This window comes from Miniopterus schreibersii (genome assembly GCF_964146895.1).
Source record: "Miniopterus schreibersii genome assembly, chromosome: 17".
Classification (NCBI taxonomy): Eukaryota; Metazoa; Chordata; class Mammalia; order Chiroptera; family Miniopteridae; genus Miniopterus; species Miniopterus schreibersii.
The window spans coordinates 25,171,942-25,184,351 of record NC_138117.1 but is presented as its reverse complement, the minus strand read 5'-3'; the positions used below and the strand labels follow the sequence as shown (position 1 = coordinate 25,184,351).

Genomic DNA, 12,410 nt, shown 5'->3' with positions numbered 1-12,410 from the left:
TAACACTATCAGAATGTTTCATATAGAAGACTACCCAACAATCAGAGCATTTAGAAATTTTTAATAATTCATGTTTTAATGTCTGATTTTTGCTAAGAACTTCCAGGAACAAAAACTACAACAATAGAAACTATTTAACAAATCTGCCCTTGACTTTATTCAGTTTACACACTTGATGCTATGGCAAATTTCTTGAAAACTAATCTCCAAATCTGAATTGCAAATACGAGTTTCTTACTTCTAATATTGTAATGATGGAATGCACTGGTGACTATGAAAATGGACAGAAAACCAAGGTAGCTTTTGTAAACAGAAAACCAAGGTAGCTTTTGTAAAATTATGAGAATAGAATAGTGGAAAGTATCCCAAGTGTATCAGTCTTTTCTAAATACACATGAGTTTTTGAGGACAGGAAATGTTTTACTTACATTTATATTTCTCAGTAGGTAATACAGTAAGTACTCAACAAATATATACCAAAGGAATGGAAATAAAGTTGCAAACATTATGCACCAAATAATTTACTATCTAGTATGAAAAGATGATAAAGTCATAATGAATTTTCAAGGTGAAATCTCCCATAAACTGCTGAGGATATTCCCAGACTCCCAGTGCAAATGATCATTTCTACACAAACCATACTTTTCAGATGTGACAGGCTGGTCCTGACTGTTTTTCATTCATATATGTATGGACAACTATTTAGTAGACTACCTACTATGTGCCAGACATGTCCTATGCACAAAGATACAAGCAGTTAAAACTGACCACATATCTGCCTTTAAGAAGTTATATTCTAGTGGAAGGAAGAAAACATAGACTGAATTGGATTTTTACAAAATCCAATGAAATAATATCAAATAACAATAGGGATGTGAAAAATAAACCAAAATCCTATTACAGAGAGTGATGGGGAGTGAGGAGTGTGTCTGAAACAATAAAAGATTCTGGGTTGTTTATTAATTTCATATAATATTTCCAAATTTTGCCAAAGTATATTGTCAGTGTTGAGATACAGCAACAAGCAAGGCCTCCCCTGCCTCCACCAATGAACACACACACACACACACACACACACACACACACACAGCCTGCATACACACTTTACTCTGCTAAGTGCTGGTCACATTTCTACCTTCTCCGCAATGTGTTTTCAAAGACACCAAAGCTATGACCAGAAAAAGTAGATGCACACTCTGAGTTTGTCCTAATCTTCAAAAGCATCTCTCAACACGGTCTGTCACTGGGTTATTAATATCAGTGGAAAAGAGAAATAATAGTAGCATGTAATGTGATGGCAGCCAAAACTGACAGGGTGCTCACCAAGTGGCAGGCGCTGAACTGGGGTCTTTAGACTGTTTCATCTCACGTATTCCTCATAAAATACCCCTTAGGCATTACTATACAGAAGAAGACACAGATGTTCACAGGGATCAAGTAACTTGCTCAAGGTCAAGCAGACAGTAAGAGACCAGCAAGTCGGAGTTATCACCAAAGGCCACCAGCCCCACCCCATATAACTGTGTCATGCCCCTTCCTCTCTATTAAATGCAAATGCCCTTGGGGGAGTTAGGCATGAAGCCTTGCACAGTCGTGTGAATTCATTTATCAAGCCCTCTCCAAAAAGAGGATATTAAAAAGAAAAAAATATGGCTGAAAGTGAATTAAATTAGGTTAATTCACTTAAGTACATAATTAAAAGTTATTCACTATACATAAAGGCTAATTAATGGGATAGGGGATGTTTTGCTCTAGGCTCTAAAGAAATAAATATTAAGATGCTATTTGCTAGCTGGTTCTGTCTTTAATGCAGGGATTTTTTTTTTCCATAGAAGGAAAAAACATATACAAGTCAATGTTTTGTTCAATACAACAGATATCTACTGAGCTTTATAACCTTCAGGAGCTTCAGATCTACCTTTAGATACAAGACATGATATAATACATAAATATATACCTACTGTCAGCAGATTACTATACTAACACATCTTTCACTCTAGGGAGGGCACAGAGGAAAGGCATAGAAAGCAGGGCCCCTATTCAGACCAGTCACATCAGTCCACTCTTTTTAACATATGCATCTTAGTGCTGTAAATTCCTTCTCGGTACTGCTTGAGCTGTACCCAAGTATTTTGATATGTTACATCTTCCATTTTGTTGTTTGATGCACTTTCAAAATTTCCCTGAGATTTCTCCTTTGACCAGTAGATTACTTAGAAGTGTGCTGTATATTTTCCCAGTGTTTTGGAAATTTTCCTGTTTGTTATTGATTTCTGGTTTTATTCCACTGTGATGGAGAAAACACCTTGTATGGTTTCAACTGAGGTCTGTTTTGTGGCTCAGGGAATGGTCTATCTTTGTATACATTTCCCCACTTAAAAAGAATGTGTATCCTACTGCTGTTACATGGAATGCTCTACAAATGTTGACTTGGTTGTCTTGGCTGATGTGCTGTTGAGTTCTATAGCATTCTGATTTTCTGTCTAGTTGTACTATTAGTTGTCAAAGAGGGGTCCGAAGTCTCCAACTGTAGTTGTAGATTTGCCTGTTTCTCTTTTTAGTTCTATTAGTTTCTGCCTCACAGATTTTGCAGCTCTGCTGTTCAGTGCAAACACAGTTAGGATTGCTGTTTTTCTTGGTGGATTGACCTTTCCATTGTTATACAATGACAATTTCTGTCCCTGGTAATTTTCTATCCTTTCAAGTCTACTTTATTTGACATTAACATAGTCACTCCTGCTTTCTTTTGATGTTTGCATAATATTTTTTCCATTGTTTCACTTTTAGCTTGCTTATATCTTTGTATTAGAAGTGAGATTTTTAGAGACAGCAGAGTTGCATCATGGTTTTTAATCCACTCTATCTCAGTCTTTTAATTGGTATATTTAGACCATCTGCATTTAATGTAATTATTGATATATTTAGGCTAAAGTCTGTCATATTATTTCTTGTTTTATTTGTTCTCTGTGTTTTTGTTTTCTTTTTCCTATTCCTGTGCATTACTTGAACAATTTTTAGAATTCCATTTTGATTTATCTACAGTTTTTGAGGGCATCTCGCGTGTGTGTGTGTGTGTGTGTGTGTGTATTTTAGTGGATGCTCTAGGTATTACATTATACGTACACAATTCATCTACAGATGTCATCATTTTACCAGTTCAAGTGGAGTATATAAAACCTGACCATCTTTGTGCCCTTTACTCTTCTTCCCTGCTTATAACTGTCTTAAATATTTAAAACTACACCATTTAAAACTACACCAGACATTTTCACTTCAACAAAACATAATTTAGAAAACTCAAGAGGAAAAATGTTTCATATTTACTCTGTAGATTTGCTCTTTCCATGTTCTTCCTTCCTAATATTCTAAAGTTCCTTCTTTTATCATTTCTTTAAGTTTAGAGAACTTTCTTTAGCATACCTTTAAAGTAGGCCTGCTGACAACAAGTTCTCTTGATTTCCCCTCCATTTCTGAAAGATATTTTCTCTGAATATAGAATTCTGGGTTGTTGTCTTTTCAGCACTGGAAAAATATTGTGCCAATTCTATCTGACCTCCATGGGTTTATTGAGAAATTTGCTATCATTTGAAATTTTTTTTCTCTATAGCAGGGGTGGGGAACCTTTTATCTGCCAAGGGCCATTTGGATATTTATAACATCATTCAGGAGCCGTACAAAATTATCAACTTAAAAAATTAGCTGTGAAAAAAGCTCCTAGACTTATTGAATTTTGAGTCCCACCTGCAGTTACCTGGTCAGGGCCAGACCAAATGATTTCTGGGGCCATATATATACATGGCCTGTGGGCCGGCCATTCCCCACCCCTGCTCTATAGGTATAGAGTTGCATTTCCATGGCTGCTTTCAAGATATTTCTTGTCTTTTTTTCAGAAGTTTTATTTTCATGAATCTTGGCATAGATATCATGGCAGGAATGGCTTTTGCCACTAGGTGATAGTGAAAGTCCTGCCTCTTCTTTAGGCCTCATTCAGACATGACCCAATGGGGAGGGAGAGAAATACCTCATTGTTGCCAGGGGTGGGAGGTACAGGCAAAGTATCTAGGATTTATAAAGAACCCTTAAAACTCAAAAACAAAAATACAAACAACCCAATTAAAAAATGGGCAAAATATTTGAGTAGACACTTCACCAAAGATATATGGAAGGCAAATAACCACATGAAAAAAATGGTCAGCAACATCAGGCATCAGAGATATGTAAAATAAAACCATAATGAGATGTCACACACACCTATAAGGTTGGCTATTATTAAAAATAAGACAGGACAGGGTATTGGTTTGTCCTATTATTTAAGGAAAGTAGTATCTGCCAGGTCTCTTCACTATAAAGTTACTTTTTCCCTTTATAATTAAAACTATTCTGTGAAAAGATATTAGAGATGATGTAACATCTCATTCCTCATCCACTTTTCAACCATTTGTTCTAGCATCGATCAATGTTTCTAGCCTGAATTATTAAGAAAAAGGTTGCCAAGCAGTGATTTTCTTATTCCACCATCCCTTCTATTTTTATTAACTGGCATTCTACTATATGATAAAGCTTTGTCCTCTCCCTATAAATTGAATATATCCATGTAGCTCATTATTATCTCTGTGCAATAAATTATTCCTATTTTATACAGTAAGACAATTTGTTGCTATCATTTTTTTATTTGGATTCTTACATTGTCCCAGGCTTAGTTAATAAGAGCTTCTTTAAGCCGCCTTCTATGTTCTTTTGACATGTACCTATTTTTCTTTGGCCACTTTCTTACTTTCTGGCATAAGATTCTCCAGGTTCATCTTGTACTTTCCCGGCGCCAAAGCTGGCATCAACCATTTCTCCAAGGATACCTGGTTCCACTTGACAGAAAATGGTATTTATAATCCCAAATCTGGTCACTGCTACTGGGTGATGCTATTTTCAGGCCTTCGCAGTAAGGCAGAGTAAGGAAATAAATGTATACATTTATGTATATGTTAATACACACAAATCTATACCTATTTCTATTGCATCATCTATTTCTATCATTAAATGTCATGAGATCACGTTAAAACCTCCAGTTTCATTCTAACACCACAAGGTCCATTCGCCTTTTTTCCTTTTGGCATCTGTGATCCCATCTCCGTCAGTGAGGGAGCTGGCTTGTGTCATTTTCAATACATTTACCTATTTTCTCAACACTCCCCTACCTCATATGTAACAAACCTCCAGATCCTGCCAGGTGCCTACCTGATACAGGTGTGAAGTGATACCTCATTGTGGTTCTAATTTGCATCTCTCTGATGATTAGCCACGCTGAGCATTTTTTCATATGTCTCTTAGCCATTTGTATGTCCTATTTGGAGACGTGTCTATGAGGTAGCACTTCACACCTGTCAGAATATCTACCATCAACAAGTCAAGGAACTACAAGTGTTGGTGAGGGTGTGGAGAAAAGGGCACCCTGGTGCACTGCTGGTGGGAATGCAGACTGGGGCAGCCACTACGGAAAACAGCATGGAGTTTCCTCAAAAGATTAAAAATTGACCTGCCATTTGACCCAGTGATCCCACTTCTGGGAATATATCCTCAGGAACCCCAAACACCAATCGCAAAGAACTTATGCACCCCTATGTTCATAGCAGCACAATTCACAATAGCTAAGATTTGGAAACAGCCCAAGTGCCCATCAGTAGATGAATGGATAAAAAAGCTGTGGCACATTTACACCATGGAGTACTATGCGGCTGTGAAGAGGAAGGACTTTTTGGCCTTTGGCACAGCATGGAGGAAGCTAGAGAGTATTATGCTAAGTGAAATGAGCCAATCAGAGAAGGACAAGTACCAAATGATCTTACTTATGTGTGCAATATAATAAACAAAATAAACTGATGAACAAAGTGGATCCAGTAACACAGAAGCTTGCAACACACTGAGGGATCTCAGAGGGAAGGTGTGTGGGGGTGTGTGGGTGGGGAGAGATTAATCAGGGAACTTGTATGTTTATGGGCATGGCCCATGGACAGGGACATTGGTGTGGGGAGGGCCTAGGGGTGGGATGGATGTGGGGTGGAGGGGATCAGTAGGGTTAAAAGGGGGACACCTGTAATGGTCTCAACAATAGAGATAAAGAAACATTAAAAAAATAAATAAGCTTCAAAAAATTAAAAAAGAAAAATAAACCAGAGATATGGAAACAGAACAGACTGACAAAACTCAGAGGGAAGAGGGAAGGAGGGCTGGAAGAGATTAACTAAAGAACTGATTTGCATATATGCATAGCCCATGGAAACAGACAACAGGGTGGTGAAGGCCTGGGGCAAGGTGGGAACCTGGTGGAGGTGAGCAGTGGGGAGAAAACAGGGAGGACATCTGTAATACTTTCAACAATAAAGATTTTTTAAAAAGAATAAATAGTTCTTTACAATTGCCATTTCTGAAATAAATAAATAAATAAATAAATATATATATATATATATTTATGTGTGTGTGTGTGTGTGTGTATACACACACACACACACACATTATTACCCAAGAATACTCTAGTGCAATGATTTCTAGGCATGGTTTTATAATGCTTCAAAACATCTTCAATCGCATTTAAAGGTAGTATAAATTTATACTACTAAATCATCTAAAAACAAGATTCATTTTAATTTAAAGTAGTTTTTGAAATGCCATATTGTGTGCAGCAATAAGCTTCTCAAATGATAAAATGTTAGAAATAAACAAATCAAGTAAGAAATAAACTAAATAACAACTAAGTATATAAGATGTGCAGGTGGAAAAACAGTATACAAGTATTCACAATAATACTTTATGTTACCTTTGCTATTGTTTTAAATAACACTCACGTGCTCTCTTTAAAGTCACTCCCTCCAAAATGTTTTCAAAAAACATTCCTAATTTACAACATCTGTAAGAGGGGATATAATGTCAGGTCTTGTATATTTTCAAAACTAAAGTAAAACCATGTCACCAACTGCAGTACCTCAGCACACACATAAAAAATCATAACAAAGCACAGATAATAAAACTTAGAGACACCTGACCACTTCAATGTGTGATTGATAAAAGGAGATTTTAGCCTCTGCCACTGTTTCTTTCAATGTGGTCCAGGAATTAAATATGTAATAATCATTTATGCCTCTTCTTACTAAATTTGGATTCCTGGCTTATCCTCTGGTTTCCTGAGCAATTCTTATGAGAACCATTCACCAAAGCACTAGGATGGTTGAGGAGAACATTAGGTCAACAATACCCGTGTTACACCAGTGTCACTGGTTTTCTAGCGTGAGAAGAGACAGGCAACCACGAGCTGATGAGATTGTCCAATTTTGTGAAGTATGTGTAATTCTACTCTCAAAACTAAGCTCTATAAAGATCAAAATTTTTGTATAAGGACCTGCTTTTCGTAAAAGAGAGCTTACTCACTTTCTCCCTTCAATTATTTAAAGTGCACATCCATCCTTAAAAATAAACTACTCATCACTGCATGTGGGATGTATGTAATATATCATCAATGAAATCATTAAAATTCAAAGCATATATTTTTTCCTTTTTATTAAATGTATTGGGTGACACTGGTTAACAAAATTATACAGGTTTCAGGTGCACAATTGCACAACACCTCTTCTGTACACTGTTTGTGTGTTCATCACCCCAAGCCAAGTCTCTGTCCATCACCATTTATCCCCCCATATCCTCCTCCACCTACCCCCAATTACCACCCTGTTGTCCCTGTCCACAAAGCATATAATTTTGTCATTTTTCAGTGAGGAGGTCTAATGATTTTCTGAGAAAATTTTGACATCACTTAAAATTCATCAGTGCAGAACTAGCTGGTATTTAAAAAAAAAAAAAAAAAAAATGAGGACTTGATAAATATCAAGTTGGATTTATTTTCTAATTATGCAGAAAGTTTACATACACTTCACATTTCAAACTCTGTTATCACTTGGAGAGACTTTCTGGAATTTTAAAATATGTTAAATGAGAACAGTATCTATTAAAAACAATCCACTCATCCTCCCTGGTAAATTGTACTGTATATTCTATGAGAGTAGAAACACTAAATGTATTTGGTTTTATGTTTCTTTTGATGCAATTAATACCCTGTGTCACAAAGGGTTATTATGCTTCTGCTTTTTAAACATATACATAAGGCATTGCCTATAGTCTCCAATTATTTCCCTAAAGGTAAAGAAAAGAAATCTTGTAGCTCCAGCAATTCTACTTTGCTTTTGGATGTGGACTTCCTTTGCTAACACTTTTAGCAGAAACAAAAATCAAGGCATACAATGTAGGGAGTTCTGACTCCACAACAGTGAGTGTCTGTAGAAACTACCGTCAGTCTTTCAAGCCAGTACACCCTTAAGGATGGGCAGGAAAACTAAAGATATCATGCAGTCTCGGTTATTTCAAACCCGTGTTCCCCAGAGAAAGGACCTATCTGATCTCACGCCCGGGTCTCCCTCCCTTTTTGTGTTGGGGCTTTAGTTCGCATTATTGTTTTCTAGGCTGTTCTCACCCTCTCTGGTCCTAGAGAAGCTTCTCCATTCTTGGTATCTCTGGCCCCTGCTACGCATCAGCCTCATTCAGAGGCCAGGGCAGGGAACCCCCAAGAATGGCCACAACAGCTTTTTGGGAGGAGGGCTAGGGAGAGCATCAGGACCCTCCCACCCCCCCCCCACCCCCTCGCTGCCCGCGGGTGCCCACCTGGGCGGTTAGCCCGGGAGGAGGAGGGACGGTGGGCGCCCCTCCCACCTGCCTGGGCATCTGCCCAGGGCCCTGGCAACCGCTGGGACACTTGGCCCGCGCCGGGCTTCTGTGTCCCATTCTCATTCTCTCGGGTCCTCCCGCTCTCCCTTTCTCCTACTGTATTTTTGTCATTTTTCTCCGGCGAGGGAGCCCGGCACAGAGCTACGCCTCCTTCCCATGGAGGCGCGTGTGCGGTCCCCGAACCTCTCCCCGCCCCGTCCCCCCGGCCAGGTGGGTCCGCGGCGCCAAGGGCTCTCCGCGCTCCGGACGCCGGCGTCGGCGGGCGCCTCCGTTCAGCAATTGCAGCCAACGCGCCCGCGCCCACCGAAGCCCGCGCCTGGCCGGGTCCGCTCCCTCCCGGTTAACCGCGCTCCTCCCACTGCTGAGCACCCCTCCGCCTTTTCGGGTTCTACTACTGCCCACATTACAAAAAATCCAATGTGAATTCGGGGGGGGGGGGGGGAGTGTGTGTATGTGTGTCCCACCCGTCTCAGTATGTCGGGGTCCTGGGCGTGTGGCTCCGAGGTGCCGGACAGCCGGGCGGCTCAAACTTCCCCTGCCAGGCTGAGGCCGGGCCCCGCCGAGCTCACCTGTCTGCGCCCAGGTAACCAGGCAAGTGCCCGCCCGGCCGCGTTCCAGGACCCCTGGCCCCGAGAGAGCAGCACCGGTGACCCGGAGCCACAGGGGCGCCCCTCCTGCGCGCAGGTTCTCCATCCCCCCACACACACACCCCCAGGGTGCTCTGCTTTGATCTGGGCACCCCTTCCTCCACCGCGCCTTACCTCAAACAGGGGGCCGATCTTGTTCTTCTCCAGGTAAGCCTGGATCCGGGACTGCTGATACGACGCCATGGAGACAGCCGCGGCCGCGCGGGGGGCGGGCGGAAGGCGCCTCCGCCGGGGGCACCCGCCTGCTCGCCGGACCGGGGCCGGGACGGGCGCTCGCGAGCCTGGCTCCGCCGGCGCGGCGGGTCCCCCGGGACCGAGGGCGAGCGCGTGGGGCGCCCACAGCCGGAAGCCCAGCAGGGCGCCGGCGCCGCCAACTCAGACAACTCGGAGGCGAGGGGGGAACTCCTTCCCCGCGCTCCCGCGCCCCTGCTGCGCCGCCCCGCCGGCGGCGCGGGCGCCCGGGAATGGGAGCAGCGGAGCCTTTCTACTCTGGGGGGCAGCAGCGGGGACCTGGGGCTGGAGGCGGGCGGGGAGCTGCTGCTCTGCCCCAAGCGGCACCTGGGGGGCGCCCTCGGCCCGGCCGGGCTGCGGGGCGGGAGCCCGCCGGGAGCGTGCGTGGCCGTGCCGGACGCGTGCGCCCCTCTCCAGGTTGCAGCCGCCAGCCGCCCGGCTTCGCCCAGCCCGCGCTCGCCCCGCCGCCGCTCCCTAGCGACAGCGCCGCTCAGAAAGCCAATGGTGAAGGGGCTTCTTTCCAAGTGCATATAAATCTGGTGCTTGTTGGCTACTCTTTGGCAGCTGCAAATACAGTTCGTAGGGGGTCGTCCCCGCTCCCCCGGGGGAGCCCCCCCCTCGCCACCTCCCGCTCTCCCTACACTGGTTCAGGGCCCCAGCGGGCGGAGCTGAGGAAAGGTGCGTGGGTCGGACGGTTCGCCACGAAAATGAGGTTGCCTTTCTTAAGAAAATCTGGGTTGACTTGGAGCAAGTCAGCAGGGACTGCAGGCTGAGAACCCAGCAGAAAATTCCCAAGGGTTGGCAGCAACTCTTCAGCTTTTGACAGAAAGAAGAGAGAAAAGCAAGCCAGCCCTCCCTTCCACGTTTGCCTTCCGAATCCACATATAATTATGTCTCCGTCTAATTATATAGCGACATCTCAGATGCCACCCTATTCCACTTAACGATGTTCCTCTAGATACTATAGGACCTCCCCAAATTTAGCCAATACCGTCCTTATCAAGGAGTGATTTTCAAGTTGAAGCTCTACAGACACAGAGGCTTCTTCCAGGAGCTCTCTTTCTTGTGGGGAAAAAAAAAAAACCAAACAAAAAAAACTTTTGAGGCTTCCAATGATGATATGCCTGGCCCCTAACCATGACATGCTACCAAAATAAAAAGATTTATATTAATAAATATGAAGGTTTAGAATGAAGGGAATAATTGTCCTTGAAGCGGACTGCCACAGTATACATTTATCTTTCTTCCCTGTCTTCTGGATTTCTGTAATTCATAATTTCTTTATTGGTGTCAGTGTTTTTTCATCTGTATTTTAAATTATATACTTATGTGGAAACATGCAATAGTTAAGATAAGAATGGAATATCCCAGAAAGAATCATTAATTCTACTTAAATAATTCAGATAAGAAATCCACTAGGATACCTAATAGCTATATCACTGATAACCTGAAATAGGATTTGGAGCCAGAAGATGCCCAAGTTATTACTTTGACAATCGGATTCAGTGATCTGCCCAGGGAGAGTTAAATTGAATAGCAGTGAGGTGCTCAGGGTTGTTACGTGTTTCCCATGTGGATCACAGATGTACCTTCTTATATTTTTTTAAACATGTTCAGGAGAAATTAAATATACAGAGTGAATATAAACATTTTTGCTCTAAGGTATGGTGTGCAGCCATCTATGACCCAGGTGAAAAGTCAAGTATTTTTGATACCATGTAGTACTGGAGAATCAGAGTGGTACCTTTTCTGAAGTCAAGGGTTGGCATCCTCTTGGAGGCATTAGCAAGATGCTTTTTAAAATCAGATAATTAACATACTGATTCTTCACCATGCTCAAAGCACTGCACCTGGGGCCTTGAATATAAAAGACAAAGCTTCACTGGCAAAATACTTACTAAAGGGAGAATCATAAGGATATATACATTCGTGTATGTTAATACACTGCATCTCCCAAAATTACATTTTTAAAATTCAGGAGATATTTTAGAAGTTTTTCAAGGCCTACCTCAAATACCAACTCCTCCACAAAGCATTTCTTGGTTCTTTCCATTTACCCCCAAACCTGACTTCATCACTACACTAAATATTTATTGCACAGCCTCTCCGTGGCAGACATTACGTTAGGACTGATGATGCAAAGGTGAAAGGCCTGTCTTTATTCTCTGGTGTTCAGTCTTGTTGAGATCATTGGCACAGACACACATAACGACATTATAGTGCACTGCGCTAATATAGTAGATATATAAAACATGTTGTGCACATACTAAAGATGGAAAATTACCTGTGCCGGGATCATCCAGGAATGGTTCATAAAGGAGATGATGTTTGAGCAACGTGTTGAACAAAGAGTAAAATTTTAAAGTTTTCCAATCAGGAGTGGTAGAGTAAGGATGAGGATATTTCAGGCTTTGGCATAAAAAATGACGTGCAAATGCACAGAGACAAAACAGACTGGGGGTTAGAGAAACATAGGGTGTATATGGAGGAAGACTGGCATAGGAGGTCAAAAATATAGGCAGAGTTCATCTCGTTAAAGGTCTTTTTTTTTTTCCTGTGAAGAATTTTTATGAGTTTATTTAAGCCAAACTGTTGCCAGGAAGCCAAGAGCTCAAGGGATTGAGAAAATGATCTGGAGAATGGCAGTTTTGCGTGTTGCTTTATAGATTACAATCAAAGGGGGAGGCCTAAGTGGGTTATGTGAAATCCATTGGTGATACATTAGGGAGGCGGGAGAAAGTAAAGCGGGGAAACCTCTGGGATTGGATA

At 42.0% G+C, this 12,410-nt stretch overlaps 1 protein-coding gene across 9 annotated transcripts in view; it reads right to left on the bottom strand.

The window, feature by feature from the left end:
- LOC308547006 (uncharacterized protein C8orf34) overlaps positions 1–12,410 on the bottom strand; it is a gene marked incomplete at its 3' end in the record, with an annotated part of 238,655 nt that overhangs the window by 223,522 nt on the left and 2,723 nt on the right. For 7 of the 9 annotated variants that reach the window (XM_081116582.1, XM_081116586.1, XM_081116583.1 and 4 more), the window contains exon 1: positions 9,525–9,674. The exons of 1 other annotated variant lie outside the window; for it this stretch is intronic. In XM_081116582.1, coding sequence (XP_080972708.1) covers positions 9,525–9,593 — 69 coding nt within the window. In that variant the 5' untranslated portion in view covers positions 9,594–9,674. Of the gene's footprint in view, positions 1–9,524; positions 9,867–12,410 lie in introns of those variants that run through there. One more of the 9 variants, XM_081116588.1, reaches the window with a different exon arrangement.